This window comes from Nanorana parkeri, unplaced genomic scaffold, assembly GCF_000935625.1.
Source record: "Nanorana parkeri isolate BGI_ZX_2015 unplaced genomic scaffold, ASM93562v1 scaffold198, whole genome shotgun sequence".
Taxonomy (NCBI): domain Eukaryota; kingdom Metazoa; phylum Chordata; class Amphibia; order Anura; family Dicroglossidae; genus Nanorana; species Nanorana parkeri.
In genome coordinates, this window is record NW_017306466.1 from 1,284,866 (window position 1) to 1,303,213 (window position 18,348).

General features: G+C 41.4%; 1 protein-coding gene across 1 annotated transcript in view; it reads right to left on the reverse strand.

Annotated features, from left to right (window-relative positions):
• MTUS2 (microtubule associated tumor suppressor candidate 2) overlaps positions 1-18,348 on the reverse strand; it is a 276,397-nt gene that overhangs the window by 19,229 nt on the left and 238,820 nt on the right. Inside the window, exon 8 of the mRNA XM_018555472.1 lies at positions 6,320-6,534. Within this exon, the coding sequence (XP_018410974.1) occupies positions 6,320-6,534 (215 nt within the window). The remainder of the gene's footprint in view (positions 1-6,319; positions 6,535-18,348) is intronic.

An 18,348-nucleotide genomic window follows, 5' to 3' on the forward strand; every position in this document is an offset into this window, starting at 1 on the left:
ATGGCACCCCAATGCACCTTCCGACTGCTGAGCCTTGCAGCCCACTATTTTTATTTATTGCGTCACAACGGCAGAATTGTGGTACTGGTGGTGGAATTGTGGTAATTATTGCATCACAACACACGGCAGACAGGAGGTGCGTTGAGGTGCCATCCATATGAATGTAAACTTAAAGCAGCTAGTGTACCGTAATGCCCACTAGGTGCACTGTGCGATAGTGTGCAATAGTCACATGATATTGTGTGATTAATGCAAAGCTATGGTGTGAATCAGCCATAAAAGGCTGATTCACACGCCAAGTGATAGAACCACAGATCATGTTTTTTTTTTTACTGTCTGAGTCCTCGTTTCACAGTGACAACTGCACCAGACATTTCCTGAACTGGTGTCACTGGGATAGGAAATTAGGGAAAATCTCCTCAATGAGGGTCATACATTAAAAAAAAATAACCTGTCAGAAATGTTAACCTCACCCCACACTAATCCGAACTAGAAATAGTTTTGCCTTGAATTAGGCTTTAAGGAACATAATGACCGTATATGTTACTCAAGACAAACACAATCACATATGTATCATGCAAACTGGCAAACACCACCACAGTAAATGTCTTTATTGTATTGTGTACAGTACACGATGTGTAATGGAAGTCAGAGCTAATCGTATCATCATATGGCTTGTGAAATCAATCATAAATAATATCATTTTCCTGGCAGTACAGGGTTCACATTCTCATATGTGACCAGTGAGAATAATGCGAGGGGTAGCTTGAAAGGTATAAATGGTTATTGGCAGAAGAAATCAGATTAGAAGTAGGCCGTGAAAAGAGGAGACACCTCACCTCTAACCAAACGAAAAGAGAATCATGTAAAGAGTGGAAAATCTCCCAACATTTAACACTGAACATTTGAATTCAGCAACATGACAACTAAAAGCCACAGAGGGTACTGATCATTTATAAGTGAAAAGTTCTGGTTCTGTTCTGGTGACAACTAGATTATCCCACTCTGGAGTAATTTCTAAACACTTAAAAAAAAAAGGTTTTGGCTATGTATGCACTGCCTGGCCAAAAAAAAGCACCACTTGGATTTAGCTAAGCAAATAGCAAAGAGCTATAGGGGTTGCTTTAGTTGGTCAGGTTTAGGTTCAGCAAAGGTATGTCCCCAAAGAATTAGGTCAGCTGCCTACCTGAATATACTGAATGACCAGGTTTTTTTTGTCAATGGATTTTTCCTTCCCTGATGGCACAGACATATTTGACAGTAAAACTCACTTCCAATTAGTGCATTTGATAGGAAACAGGTCAAATTTTCCTACTAAACAGTATTACATATTAGGATCATGACATCCCACAAACAAAATTATTCTTGCCATTGAGGCACCCTGACAGGTGTTCCCCATAGATTTCAATGGGGCCGACTTCTGGACTTTGTTAAGACAAAGGCAGTCCTTGACTGTGATATTTAGGCAAGTATACATCTGGGATGGTCCATTAAAAAGAAGCATGGCCACACATCATATTGTCCGATGATTCTGCAATATTTATTAATCCAGATAATAAGGATTTACCTGCTCCAATGTGTTAAATGTAAAGATATACAGCTTCTTTTTAATGGATCTGTGAGAAGGTGGGCAAGCAATGCAGTTGCATTGGTACCCAGAGAATAGATGGTGCCACCTGAGTCCTGTGAGCAGATTTTATGTCTGTGAATTAGTATGCAGGCTGGATAGTGAGACATGAAGAATAACTGTACTATATGTGAATGTAGAGTGAAAGTAAAGTTATCCTTTAAGAAGTGATTGGATAAAGTAATACAGTAAACTGGATTGACAGATGAACAAAATCTTGTGCCAGGTCACATCTATTCTCTCCTAGTTTGGTTCTAGTCCAGGTCTTCTTACTGCATGTAGAACTGATGTACGTACAATAGTACCCAAGGTCATAAAATGACCACTCGTAAAAAGTATTGACTGAGACAAAAACGGAAAGTTACAAATTGAGGTCCATCAAACTGTAATGAAAAATACCAAGAAAAAAAAAAAAGAGTGCTCAGTCATGGTATTCATATCAATTCACTAATCTGAACTAGGAGAAAAAGGGGGACATATAACTTCAATCTCTACATGATGTTCCTGAGTAGGATTCCAATGCTTTCGTCACAGCAGGGTCACTAGAAGCCTAAAGTGTGTACAGAATCAATGCCAGCTTTGACACAGCCCTGGCCTAATATAGCCATGAAAAAAGTGACTGCAATCCAGAGATCATGTGTAGAACTGCCAATGATCTCAATGTTGATGATTTGAAAAAGACTGTGATCAGAATCTGATTTTGTTATTTTAGGGTACCCATAGTCATTACATGGCAGTTTTCAGTTGGATCTCATGTCTAGGAGTCCCGTGACCTACAGCTGACCAGGAAAACCTGTCCTGATTGCTCTTTCACCGCTTTGATTAACAACCCGGCCAACACTGGTCTCCTCTTCCCCTGTCTACTTATATAAATACAAACATTCATGTTTATGGGGCATTCACATAAATGCCGGAGGGTGGCATGATCGTACCCAAGCACCCATCCTAGGCCAAGCAACACATGTACATGCTGTGATCGTCACAATTTAAAGGTATGTTGCAGAAATACATTTTTAAATAAATACATAGGGCACAGCGTACAGGCAGTCCCTGGGTTACGAACAAGATAGGGACTGTAGGTTTGTTCTTAAGTTGAATTTGTATGTAAGTTGGAACAGGTACATTTTTTCCTGTTTTGGATAGCATAGGGAAGGGTTTACCCCCTGTAAAGTTTGTTTTGCTGTGTGTGCCCCTGTTCAGAATATTTCACCTCACTTTCTGTCCCTGTGAAGATTGGATTTTGAAAATGTTGGGTTGTCGTGGAAACAAGGATTGGTGATAAATCTTCAGTGGAGACACCTTTTCCCCATGATAATCCTTACAGGAGTGAATTCCCCTTCCTAGGGGTAGATTTCCTTTCACTTCCTGTTGTCTCAAGGACAGGAACTGAGATTAAATCTTTCTAATGATGATAAAGAAAGCAGTAAAAACCTCACAGCGACCCGGAAGAAGAGGCGGGCACCCCTTGTCTGCATGTCTAACTTCCATAATGTACATACAGTACTACGAACCAGACCCAAAAAGGCAGGCACTCCTCGCCGACACGAGCGTGATAGCATTACAACTACCCCTGCTGTACAGCAATAGCCTCCGTTTGTAAGTAGGAGTCGTATGTAAGCCGGATGTATGTAACTCGGGGACTGCCTGTACCTGTTCAGGGCTTTATTTTTAATTTAGGCATTGCTGTACTGCACTAGTTCATCCCTCCCTTCTCATCCACCAATCAGATTCAAAGCACCTTTGGAAGCTGAAATATGACTAGTAATTCAGTAATTTACTCTGCACATGCTTTGGGATGTACATTCCCAGTGATCATACAAGTTGCTCTATGGATTCTAGCTGCAGTAGATCACAAAGAACCCATATTAAAGCTAATCAAGTAAGCTATATGATTTGTGCATAACTACGGTGCTTGCTTAATACCAAGACACTGGAATCACTCATTGCCTGGATTTGCCCTTTCATTCTAGGATGTTCTAATCAGCTCCTATAACCTCCTGTGTATGAACATCTCCACAAGTGTCAACAATGCAATTGGAAAATGCCATTACTTAAAGCAACCAACCATAGTTTATCTATGGCATCAAACAGAAATCTGCCTAGTTGGGAAGGATTGGCAGTACTACCGTCTCTTGCACAAGCTTGCTTAACAATGTTTAAAATATGTGATGACACGACAGGAAGATATGAATGCAATAAAGAATCTGAGCCCGCAGGCACCGCTAGGAAAATAAACCCCCTATGTACATTTCTCCCTTTCAATCCATTTGTTATTACATATCTGTATATTACAGTCAAGTTATGCGGTGGTGACCTTTGAGTCAGCATGAGGAAGAAATGCAGGGAATACTTGACGCTCGGTGAAGATATGTAATGCGATTCTTCATTTCTGGAGGGAACACTGATGAATTGTTGCTGTATTATTACTGCACTCTTATTGAACAGATCTGCTTACTGTCAAGCTGTCAGATGTTTCCAATTACAGGGTACAGGCATCTTCACATCCATCTAACCATGGTAATGCACACGCCACTTGCCTGCTATACGCTATTCATAGTATTTGAGGTTGAATAAAGACATTAGTCCATCAAGTCCAACCTATTAGGATCTCATTCTAGGAGTACCCGTACCCCTGTATATTACGGTCCCTTAAGAAATCGTCCAAAAGTTTCTTGAACAATTCCAATATATTCCTTCTAGATTGAGACAGAAGTGATGGATCGAGGTATGTACTGTATTGGTATTAAAGGTCTTTTGGAAATGTGCAGAATTTTAGAGAGGAACATCTGTCTTGTTGCACTATGCCCAGGTTCTGTCAGCTGCTGGTAGTACCCGATGCATAATTACCATTGCACCAAGACTTACTGTGACAGGGAGCAGAGGCTTCCAGCATACAGATCTGCATTACAAGAGTCACACATCCTTTACTCCCTGCCATACAAAACTGGGACATAGAGATATTTACTTCTCTAATGCCATCAACCTAAGGATTTATATTCCTATCCATCCCAGTCCATCCAGACTTGAGATTTAAACAGCCCTGACACACAGCACAGTCCTATCTGGAAAGGCAGAAGACCTGATTTATTTCTACTGCTGTTAAATAACACTTACAGGTCTTGCCCCTTTCTCAGCCTGTGAATGGACAGTGAAAAGAGAAGCAGCACCCAGGTGAGCTCATCTCTTGGGCAATCTACTTTCTACTCCTATCTGCACTCTCTTTCTTACCACATGAGCACTGCAACAAAACTGATTGGCTCCTTGTGCTGTTTCTCCTTCTTTCAGTCTGATCTCTGCTGCACAGGTGATTGCCGGTCAAATTCAGGTACTCAGTCTTTAGTCTTTCATCTCATGGGCCCCCTGGTAGCAAAAATGTTCTTAGCCCCAGCCATGTCTGCACACTCGTAGATAAAGTTGATGGGTCTATGCATGTCAATGGGCAGCAAGTGCACTGGCATGGTTAGTGCTAAGCAAAGATTTGTTGCTGGGAGAACTGAGATTGAAGAATTAAAGAGGACCTTACTGCAGTATTATTGCACTGATCTGCAAATGGAATATGCAAATTTAGTATTAGTGCTCTCCAAGTTGGATGGTAGAGTGAAAAAGGGCATCTGTCAATTTTACATGTGCCAAATTGCTACCTATATATATGGCAGGTCATAAAAGGTCAACCTGTGCTTTGCCAAATCAGGGCACAACAATATGTTCGCTTTAAAATACCCCTACCAAGCAGCAAATAATTGTGGGGGGCAAAGCACAGGGGTCTGATCTAGCCAGCTCTTTTAGGCCCCCTTCACAAAGGCAGCATCCATTCCTTTTAGCAAGGAATCCGTGGACAGATCCCCCTACTGATTGGAGCAGTATGAAACGGATGTCACTCTTGTGACGTCCTTGTCCATTCAGTTTTTCCTCCATCCTGTGATTGAAGAAACCACTTACCTAAACCAACCCATGTTAGCTCTATGGGCAGTCAGATATAAGCGGGCATGTGTCCATTTACATCCGATTACCTCTGATCTGTTACATTCAGGTCCAATAAAATGGAAATCTTATCCGTTATTCATTTTTTTCGGACCTAGACGGACTTGGAAATAACCAGATGTAAACAAACTCAGCTGCCCATAGAGTTAAGGTGCCCATACACTGCTCGATTCTCGTACGAGAATCGGGCGAAATCCTGCGATCGTACGAGAATCGAGCAGTGTGAACGAAGACGTGCAACTGTTTCTACTGTACGGTCGCACCTCTTTTGTCGAACCAACATGCTCGAAAACCCGTCGAGAATAGTACGATTGTCGGCGGGTTTCTAGCCTGCTCGTCCCATAGCTGCGGAACGGGCCGGTGTGCGCACGTGCACACTGCCCGTTCTGCATTGCCGTCATCGGAAGCCCGCCCCTCAGCGGGGTGGCCTTTCGATGATCGCAAGTACGATCTGCCCGTCCAAGGTGGGCAGATCATACGAGCTTTCAATAAGCATACGACCATCGCAAGACAAAAGTCTTGCGATGGTCGTAAGGTGTATGGGCACCTTTACATTGGGTTTCTGATGATTGGACTGTCCCATGTGTCAAGTTTACAACTGGTATAATTAGAAAGAAAAAAACACATGAAAACACCCCTCTGCCACCACACCATGCAATAACCAGGTGACAGGTTGTTTAGGAAATTGATAACACATGAGAATCCACTGACTTGTCCCTTGTGTTGGAATAAGATCCTCTGTAGCTGGGTACTCTGCTCAGCTCGTAGTCGTTCCATCTCATCATCACACTGCAGCTGTAGACGCTCCTTCAATGCCTGGAGTTCTTCCTGCTGATACCTTTCAAGCTTCCTCACTTCATTGTCAAATTTAATTTCCAGCTCCTCCTTCTCTTTTTGTAGTTTCTCACATTTTGCTGTGTTAAAAGCTGGAACATATACAATAAGAGAAGACATTAACAGGATCCATGAATGGCAATCAACAAAGAATTAATGACAGGTGCACTGCAGCAAGACCTCTGTGAAAAATTGGCTGAGAAAATATGAGAGTACTTAAACTCCCAGTCATCTGCCACCCACAGAGATCGGTAGGTACTGGATAACTGTAGCTTCTGGTTCCTTGAGAGTTAATGGTAACTCTCAAGCAACCATCCCAATTGAAATTGGGAGATTTCAATGAGCTTTCCCCACAGCCCCCTCCCCCCCCCCCGCCCCACGGCCCTATTCACCTGCCAGCTCGCTTCTGCAGCCGGTGTTCTATCGAAATAGAAACCCTGTCCACTGAGCAGAGCATATTATGTCCTCGATTTTGTTTGCAGGTTGCTTGAATGCCAGATAGTGGGGAGTTTACTGTATTAATTTTTCAATTTTTTTTTACAAATTGGGAGATTTCAATGAGCTTTCCCCTGTTTGGCTAAATGTATTTGAGTCAATAGAGTCATAAGGTGAAATCAAGGTAGTTTTTAAGGGTGAAATGGGCTTTATATGGCTCCTGAGGGGTACAGAAGCTCTCTCCAATTATCCTGGACCAGCCAATACATGGTCCCCTATTTATCTAATGAATTTACGTTCAAATAAAAAAAAATTAAAGTGACAGTACACCAATAATAAAAAAGAAAAAAAAAACAATAATGAAATATAAAAAAACGACCCTAAATACGACCTACTAAAATGTACCCTCTAAAAAAAGTTTTTGGTTTTTTCCAAGCAAATTTGACCTGAGTAACTCAATGAACAAAATTGAGAGTTTCCGTTTCAGCAAAATCAATTTTGACAAAATACCTTTGCTTACCCCAGGGGTGTAATTATGAACCATGGGGTCCCATAGCAAAATATTGATGGGGCCCCCTGACTATCTCGCTCTGTAGCAACTGGCATTGTCAACACGTGTCATTGTTCTTAACATACTGTAAATGTATGCCTGTTACAAGAAAAGGCAGCAGAAAAGCTATTAGCAAAAGCAGACAACCTTACGGACCAGTGCGCTTAGGATAAAGGTTACAGTTGTGGTAGCAGCAATATTAATAATTCTAACCAATATTTTATATTATAGCATAATTAATAATGCTCTTGCATGCAATTACTTAATAGTACAAACTTCTTTAAGCTCTAGCTTTTTTCAACTTTTTTTGTAGAACTGCAAACCTTTGTTAAGGTTTTAGCAGAGGAGAAACTCTGGGATTTGTGACTGCATTGGACATACAGTGTTAATTTCAGTCTTTAGCAGAGAGGACAATAAATCAACACTGCTAAGATAGATGAGCAAATGCTTTTACTGCACAGAAGGGAATCTGTAACTAGCTATAATCCTGAAGTCTGACTTCAGTCCTTCTATACTTGAAGTTTCACAGACTGTAACAGTCTCCCTAATGGTAGAAACGTCCATAGATCTTGTAGCACTCCTTACCTTCATCAGGCTCAGAGTAGACATTGCATGATAGAGAACCACAACCTACATATACACATATATGCTATAACAAGAAAATGAGACAAACCAACATCTCTCCCCACCCCCTGACGGGGTTATGACGTCATTATGACGTCAGGGGGTGGGGAGAGATGTTAGTTTGTCTCATTTTCTTGTTATAACATATGTGTATGTATAGGTTGTAGTTCTCTATCATACAATGTCTACTCTGAGCCTGATGAAGGGGACCCTGTGTGGCCCCAAAAGCACTTGATATTCTGAGTGACATCTATCAATAAATGGATTAGCACTGACTTAAAAGTCTTGTCGTGCTGGTGTGCTGATGACATCTGTATTCAAAGTCTCCCTAATGGGGCCCCCTCCTACCCCAGGCCCCATAGCAGCCATGTTCACTACTGTTATGCCACTGCCAGCAAGCTCCAGGGTTTATACTGACAGCTCTGTGCACTGCAATAGGGCCTTGTTGTGTAGGACATTACAAGCAGCTAATATAAAGACACATTCAGGTAAATACACCAGCTGTATTTAAATCACATCTATTGATTCTGCTAAATAAATGCAGTGATCGTTTAATCCAATGTTCGCATGCTGTACAAAGTCAATTGTATTTTTAGGTTTTATAGCAAGCCAGTGAGTGTTGCAGTCCTGCCACAGAAACTCCATTTTGATACATGTACATCTATATCGCTGTATATAGAGTTCTTTTTTCTCGACGGGTTTCTTTGAAGTACAAAATGCCCATAGGCCATACACAAGCAAAAGGAATCAGTCAAAACGGAGGGTTGAGAAAACACATCTATAAGTAATTGACCTCCTGCGATCTCACATTATGTCTCTGAGTGTAATTTCACACTTTCATGCTGCTCAGTCTGGAGGGAACTTTCTCTATTTAAAATCAAATATACTGCTAAAGAGATTGAAATAGTCTCTACAGTAATGCATGTGTTACTTTGTTCAGCACCTGAGAGATGGACAGCGTTATATGTAGGATACATTATCATTTTAATAATTCAGTACTAAAGTATAAATGTTTTCCTTGTTTCCTTAAAGAGCTTGATTGTTTTTAAAAAGGTGAAAATTATTTTGTTAAAAAATGTCAATTGCTTGTAATGTGCAGCACTTTAGCCAGCAATGTCATTGAGTGAGGGTTACATCTACAGTTCACACAAACCCTGCTCTAAGTCATCGTTTATATATTTTTATCATCAAATTTTGTTTCTCATTATGGATGGGAAAACATTTTTCCAAGTGCTGCAATCTGATTGCTTGGAGACCCAGTTGCCAAACTAAAGGTCCAGTTTAAAGCTGTATCTGTAAAGCAGATATTATATAACTACCTGGCCTGCTGCCTACGTGCCCAAATGCAGCAGAAGACACAGGAACGAGTTAGTGCAGCAGGAGACACAGGAACCATTGAGTACAGCAGGATACACAGGAGCCACTGAGTACAGCAGGATACACAGGAGCCACTGAGTACAACATGAGACACAGGAACCACTGAGTACAGCAGGAGACACAGGAGACACTGAGAGCAGCAGGAGACTTAGGAAGCACTGAGTGCAAAAGGAGATACAGGAACCACTGAGTACAGCAGGAGACAAAGGAACCACTGAGTACAGCAGGAGACACAGGAACCACTGAGTACAGCAGGAGAAACAGGAACCACTGAGTACAGCAGGAGACACAGGAACCACTGAGTACAGCAGGAGACACAGGAACCACTGAGTACTGCAGGAGACACAGGAACCACCGACTACAGCAGGAGACACAGGAACCACCGAGTACAGCAGGAGACACAGGAACCACTGTGTACAGCAGGAGACACAGGAACCACTGAGTACAGCAGGAGACACAGGAATTTGTATACATTTACGGGGCAGCTATCTTCAGCAAAGATCACGGAACAGAAAATATGTTTACAATATTGATAAATCCTATCTTTATTTCAAGTTACAGCTGTCTTATTTTGCATTAAAAGAGTCACGGGAGGACATGTACTAGCGTCCTCCCGTAACCCAAAGCTCAGTATATTGTGAGCTACAGCTCGCGATATACTGAGAGCGCCGCAGCCAGGACAGATCCTGATAATGCTGTTGAGATCCACCCAGCTGCGTGAGTGACAGTGGGCTCTGCCTATTTAGAGGCAGAGCCAGCTGTGCCCACCCCGTCCGTTCCTCCACTCAGCGCTGGAGGATCAGAGAGGGAAGGAGGGGGAATCACTGCAGGGAGCCGTGACTGAAGTCACCGCTCTCTGCAGGGAGATGATCGGAAAGTGAGCGAGCGACGGTATGCGTTCACTCACTTCCCGAACTATAAAGCCGATGTGTGACAGTTTCATTGTCACACATCGACTTGAACTAAACTATATATTGCCTATCTTTATTTCAAGTTACAGCTGTCTTATTTTGCATTAAAAGAGTCACGGGAGGACATGTACTAGCGTCCTCCCGTAACCCAAAGCTCAGTATATTGCGAGCTACAGCTCGCGATATACTGAGAGCGCCGCAGCCAAGACGGATCCTGACAATACTGTTGAGATCCACCCAGCTGCGTGAGTGACAGTAGGCTCTGCCTATTTAGAGGCAGAGCCAGCTGTGCCCGCCCCGTCCGTTCCTCCACTCAGCGCTGGAGGATCAGAGAGGGAAGGAGGGGGAATCACTGCAGGGAGCCGTGACTGACAGTCACCGCTCTCTGCAGGGAGATGATCGGAAAGTGAGCGAGCGACGGTATGCGTTCACTCACTTCCCGAACTATAAAGCCGATGTGTGGCAGTTTCATTGTCACACGTCGACTTGAACTATAAGATTGAGTGAAAATCACTCACCTCATAGTTCTCCTTTAAATGATAACTTCATAGGTTAGCAGAAGTATTTTATTTTTTTGTACTGCAGCCCTGACGTGAGCGTTATGCTGTAACTAACAAAAGAATGACTAAACTAAATTAAACAGCATATTTAAACCTATGAGATGAACATACTGGTAAGAATATGTTTTTTTTTTTTATAAATTAAAACAGACGTGCATAAATGGTAATGCAACTTCTGTATTATAAATATGTAACATTTTGTAGATTTCATGAGCTAAATAATAACTTATACTACTTAGAGTGTTCTAAATAGAGAAATGAGTGTGCTCCAAATAAATTATGATCACACTCTTCTTCCCTGTCATGTAAGTGTTTGCCCATGTTTTCTCCCAGTAGAACAAGGGAAATGTTAAAAATAAGCACATCCTTTACCTGGCTAGTACACGGATGCAAATTTCACTACTAGAACAGATACAATGAAGCCCCAGAGACTACAGCTCTGCATGTCATTTATGTATCCCAAGTGGCAACCTAACAAGGAACAAAGCATTACAAATTTAAGGGGTGTGTGGTTTGTTTGGTGGGCTATAAAATGTTCTATTTTTAGCTGCATATTGTGAATATATAAGCACCACATAACATGATTTCAACAGAACTCTCGTACATCCAGTAAATTATGAAATGCAGCAGCTAACTAGACAGACAAAACCAATAAATGTTTGCAGATTCCTCTTATGCTGTCTGTGGTGACTGGAGATGGGATTGGAAACAAAATTGATTGTTCATTATAGTGACAGTCACTTGACTCATTACACTCAGGCTATACAAAGAGAATTTGTGTATTAATAAATAATATTAATCGTCATCCTTTCTTCTCTGCTCTCTACTTCTCTATGAGTCTCAGTTTCTATCCTATAACAGAGATAAAAGGACACTGGCCGAAAGTGCTGTGGGTACAAAGTGTAATGGAAAATGTGTCCAGAAAGCCATGCTAACAAATTGATGCTTTTTTTAAAGAAGAATTCCGGGCAGAAATTTTATATGGCAGAAATATTTTAATGGAGCTTTTGCAATGTCAGTTATATTTCATAAAGACTGCAAGCCGCAGCCATCAGCAATCTAAAGCTTTAAAAAGCCACATTGTTTCTGCAAGAGAAGTGTCCTAACAGGTAAAATCCTGACAGAAGTACAATACAGGGTTCTAATATACAGATATACAGTAGTTGTCCCTTCTGCACATTATTTGGAGCATGCAAGTCTTTCTTTAATAACACATAGAATATATAGTTATAATGAACAATCACAAGAACTTCATCCCTCTCCCTGGGGCCAGAAAACCCCATCCCTGATCATCCTCTCTTGCTAGAGAAATACTAAAACACACCCAGTAACATGTATTCTCCTCTTCCCATTTCCAGCTATCAGTAATCAAGCACATCAGTAGCTTCCAGGGGTGGACAAATGAATATGGAATTCAGGAGCAAGTCTGTCCAATCCAGGAGCCAGCAGCATATATTTAGGAGCCAGCTCCAATGACAACTAGAAAAAACCTCAAAAGTTAGGCACCAGCTGTACCTTCCAGGAGCATTGGCTACCTGGCTCCTGGGATTTGTCTGGCCCAGGATTAATGTGTGTTTCCACTATTGCAGCCAAATTGGCATAGCACCTATTTTATATTTGTCGATTAGGTTAAAGAGAGAAATATAATCAGAACATTTCAGTCTTAAGTCTTTCTATAAAGACAGATCATTGTGAAGGTGCTGAGATTAACCTGGAATCAGCCATGTTGCTTGCTGCAACAAAACATCTAAAGGGTAATAAATCTTTTCTTTTTAATTATTTTTTGGTATGTTGTGTGACTCGGAACACACAGCAAACATATAGAGGGGGTTTCTCAAATGTGGATGCAAAAGTAGAAATACACTTTATGTGTCACTATTGTTCCTTAAAGTGACACTAAACCCAGGAGTTAAATCTTAAAAATGCATTAAAATACCTAAACTATTAAAAATAATCTTATTTGTGTATCACTCAGCTGTAGATCCTCAACTCATCTCTGAATTTGTGCTGACACTGTCCTTCCTTCTGGGGGGGGGGCTACTTTTGTTTCTCATGGTCCCTGTGTGTGTTGTAAAGTAGTCATCACTCTAAACTCACTCCTGTGATGAACTACAATTTTAGGTTTAGTTTTCTAATTTGTATTGAGATTGTAGTCCATCACAGGAGCAACATACTATCTGTCTTTAATGGAGTTTCTTCTAATAAAAATGATGGAGTTTGCTTGAAGCTATATATAAATACAATATTTTGGTACTGTAAATGCCCGGTGATTGTATATAGGAATGTCTAAAATAAGTGATCCAATTCAAGACCAACAAAAAACACGTTTTTGAGGAGCGCGACTACCTATGATAAGAGTAATGGCCCAATGTGCTGAACTTGGAAAAATGCATAACCGTGTGCAATACAGACAACCAAAACTGATTAGTCATATAAAAGGGGACAAATTGATGACTTACAGTTGGGATGTGAGCCTATATGCCCTGGTGTCTCTCACAGAATGTTCTCCACGGTCTGTTTAATGCGATGTCCACAGCTAGCAGGTGGGAAGAGAGTAGGTGTCTGCCCGGACCGGAGTGGGAAAACGAGGTGTCAGCCGATGTCACAAACTCAGCTGGCCAGGCTGAGCAGCGGTGGCTGAGACGGGGAAGCAGTGAGCCACGATCGGCTCCGTAGCCCCGGACTCTATGCGTGTGGTTACAGTACTAGATGTGGCTGTCAGCGGAGTGCACAAAGATGGACCAGTGCGTGGGACAGTGAGGGATCTGTACGGGGGGATGGATCTTGCTGCCTGCAGGATACGGCTACGCGTTTCGAGGAGATTTCCTCTTTGTCAAGCCACAGAAAGTTACCCAAAAACCTAAAATAAGTGATCAGCTGATCTGCAAACTGGAAGTTCTTGATGCTTTGGAAATTTTGAACTCTGCCATTAGAGATGATTAAAAAAGTCCCCTTTGTTAGACTGGAGCTTCTGTACTCACAGAAATGCTGGAATATCTGATAGTCAGTATTAAGCTGGCCATACACCTTACAATTATCTACAGATTTTCTGTGGTCAGGTGGAAAAGGTGCAACAGATTCCTCCATCTGCACTTAACTGTGTGGATGGAGTAATCTCCACCTGGGCCAATCTGTTGCACTTTTTCCATCTGACCACAGAAAATCTGCAGATAATTGTAAGGTGTATGGCCAGCTTTAGACTGGAACTATTCTTCAATTATCTGAACAATGACTAAGGGATTTAATAAAATCTTGAAAACACAAATCAGGAGTTTGAGCAGGCTTGTTTCCTGAGTGCCAACTGACAGGTAATCTGAAGCTATAATGCTTTGGAAATCTGTATTACATGGAGCACAGCGACCCCAAAGTTGAATCTACTTAAAGTGGAACTCTTTTAATAAAAAAACAAACAAACTATACATAGCTTTTGCCTGTAATCTTCTAGCTGGTTCAGTAACGTCACAGCAGCTTACTCTTCTTCCTCCGATGGTCTCGGGTATTCTTTAAGCTCTGAGTGGCACTCATGTAATGACATGTGAGCGCTGCTCAGTAATGCATTATTGTGAGCCAAACCTGCGTAATGATAAGTCCTCTAGGGGGCATGTAAAGGACAGGCCGGGCTCACAGGAAATGATTATTATTATACAGGATTTATATAGCGCCAACAGTTTGCGCAGCGCTTTACAACATAGGAAAGACATTAGAATTACAACACAATTCAAGACACAATAATAAGGAGGGCCCTGCCCATGAGGGCTTACAGTCTAAAGGTGCCCACACACCTTACAATTTATCTGCAGATTTTCTGTGGTCAGATGGAAAAAGTGCAACAGATTGGCCCAGGTGGAGATTACTCCATTCACAAAGTTAAGTGTAGATGGAGGAATCCGTTGCACCTTTTCCATCTGACCAGAGAAAATCTGCAGATAAATTGTAAGGTGTGTGGACAGCTTTAGAAATGGAAAGGATTACATGACTGGAGTTATACTTTTATGGAGTTCACTATAGGGCTCCAATAAAAATATGCCAGCAAGACAAATGTTCCCATTATTTGCATCTATTCTGATCACCAAATTCTGAAATATCATCATCAGAACTGAAATGCAAACCGGTCACAACAGCAAATGTTATGCCTATTTACCTTTAGGAAGGTTGGCGAACCGTGTCACTGCCAATTCCACAAGGTACCCACCTTTCCCAGAAATCACACGCAGACACAGAAATGACAGTGGATGTTATTTTCCTCAGATAACTGCCATCACAAACAAGAAGAATCAATCAACTCTCCAATGTACCTTTAACATACACTGCTTACTGACAAGTAATTCAATCAGTGACAGATTAGCTGCTCTAGTGCTCAGGCTAACTACATCCCTCTGAGAGCATACACTCTTCTAACAGATATAATCCTTACCTTAGCATATAATTTAGGAGCCTTTAAATTGTTTCACACATAACTCATCTATGACAGGGTTCTGATATGAAAAATAGAAAGCTGGCTGCCTACAGATGCCAGATCCCACTAGTGTGTTTATATCCCAATACTGCTAAGACGTAATACTTATTCAGTTTAAGGACAGATAATTTATGTGATGGCAGTAGCCATGTTTTGACACCTTTTGGAGTAATCAGACTCAAATATTTTTTTTTGACTAGGTCGTAGGAGTCCACATAGCAATCAGGTTTCAAACTGGCCACAACTAGCTTTATCGAACTTCCAGCCTCAAAAAACAATCAGCTTAAATATGTTAATATTTCATAAAATTCACTTTGCAAAATATACCCAATCATGTGCAAGGAAAAAACTGTATTTTTGCTTGCACATGATTGGATGATGGAAGTTAGCAGAGCTTCACCTCATTTACTAATCTGAAGGGAAATTCCCTTGCAAAGTGAACAGCCTATTTGCCTTTAGTAAATCAACCCTATTGTGTCCAAATCCACAAGTCCTTGTCCAGTGTGTAAAGGAGAACTATGGGGTAAGTGTTTTTCACCATAGTTCTCCTCAGGGTCACGGGAGGACATAAACTAGCGTCCTCCCGTTACCCTAGGCTCAGTATACAGCGAGCTACAGCTCGCGGTATACTGAGAGCGCAGCAGCCGGGATGGATCCCAACATTACTGTCAGCTTTACCTAGAGGCAGAGCCAGCTGTACCCTCCCCCGTTCGTTCCTCCAGTCAGCGCTGGAAGATCGGAGCAGGGAGGGTGGGAATCCCTGCAGGGAGCCGTGAGTGACAGTCACGGCTCTCTGCAGGGACAGGATCAAGAAGTGAGCGAGCAACGGTATGTGTTCGCTCACTTCTCGATCTATTGAGCCGACGTGTAACAGTTTCATTGTCACACGTCGGCTCGAACTATGAGGTTGAGTGAAAAGCATTCACCTCATAGTTCTCCTTTAAGCACAATGTTACCACCACACATTATTTATCTGCAGAAAAACATACCCTACCTCCCTGAAAGTCTACAAGAATTTGAAAGAGGCCTGTAAAGGCAAATGTTTTTTAAAAACTTCAGTTTTCAGTACACAAGTCATCCTTTCTAGCTAAACTGGTTTACTCTCTCACATGTATCTATCTGGAATTAGTTTACTGCTACTGAGTTACAAACAAGTGGTTACAATGTTTCATCCAGACCTTGCATGGACATCGGTAGTGTCTTCTTTAGTAGTTGCCAGATTATTTTTCAACTAATCGATAGATTGCATTAAAAAAAATCTCTCTCTCTCTCTTTCTCCCAACTAACTGATAATGAGAATATTTGCCAACTATTTCCATAATCGATTATTATCGATTTAATCGATTAGTTGTTGCAGCCCTTGTCTTCTTACAAGACTCGGCCTACTCTGCATTCCCTGCAATATCACTCGAAGGATGCCAATGTCACTCTCACCCAGGCACTACAGACGGAAGCGGGGATAAGGTAAGTATAGTATTTCACTTTTTTCACAACTGGGTTTTATGTTCTTAATTTGTTCCAGTGTTTTCAAATGGGGGACCTAACACAAATGGACATTGCAATTTTAGAGCAAGGCCCACATTAACATACCATACTAAAGAAAATCTATTGTACACAGGTGCAAGTTATAGAATAAATGCAAACATCCATTTTCAAAGAATGACACAAATTGGCTCAATTTTTTTAAAAGATCAAAAAATATCCCTTTCTGCAGAATGAACACATGCTTATTTCTAAAATACGGATAACATGGCAGCACTGTAGGGTCAATGTATGCCAATAAAAGTGGAAATTGATACTGCTTTCACATTAACACGGAAGAGGGCAGTCAGCGTATAGAAACATGACCGTGCTGCTATATTAGTACAGCTGCACTATTCCAGCTCTGTAATGCGTTTTAATGTATTACTGTCATTTATACACAGGATATTTAATCTGAGAACCTCCTTTAACCTTGAGATACATCTTATAAACCACAGCAGAATTTAATTTTACTATTGAGCCGGAGCCATCAATACAGGCAGCATGTTTATGTTCAATATATAGTATACTAAAGAGATATGACTTCTGTATGTTACAGTTGAAAGTCAATGGGTGTGTAACATCAAAAGGATATATAAAGGGTTATTCACAAAAGAGTGAAGAGTTAGGAGAAGGCAGGAGAAGTGAACAATCTAGAACAACATAGCTGAACTGGAAACTGAGCTGAATTGAAGAATGTTTCCAAATCAGCTATATTGGCCTAGATTGTTCACTTCTCCTGCCTTCTCCAAACTCTGCACCCTTTTGTGAACAACCCAGATAGTGTTTTTGAATGTTTTCTTTTTACATTTCTTTTTATTTTGGTATATATAAAAATAAACAGGCAAATGAAATTTGCTGTTTTATGTCCTGGGCATTTAGGAGGTTGCTTGTGCCCCATTTGCTACAGACTCCATATAAAACAAGAGGAGAGCTCTGTGATGCTGCTGGAGACATAAACCACAAAAATAGTTTCTAATTAGACATGTGCGTTCGGATTCGAACGAACCTGCAAATCAACCAAAATCAGTTGATTTGGCGGTTCGTCCGAATACGAAATAACGCATTTAATATATGCCTGAATATACTAGAATGATATTCGGGCATACATTAATTCGTTTTCAGAACACGCCGGTGTTCTATCGAAAGTTCCAACTTGTCGACCTCTCCAACTGGTGATATCACATCTGGTGACTGCCAGTAGGAGATCTACAGCAGATGGTGCCAGTGCGCATGCCCAGGAAATCCTTGTTGAACTAACTATTGCCACAGCGCCTGCGCGGCTATCCACTTCTATAACCTAATACAGTTACATTTGTCCTAGGTTATAGAAGCCGATGACACGATAGTCGCGCAGGCGCAGTGACTGCCAGTAGGAGATGTACAGCAAATAGAGCTAGTGCGCATTAGCAGAAAATCCTTGTCGAACTGTCTAACTATTGGCACTGCTCCTGCGCAGCTAGCGGCTCATC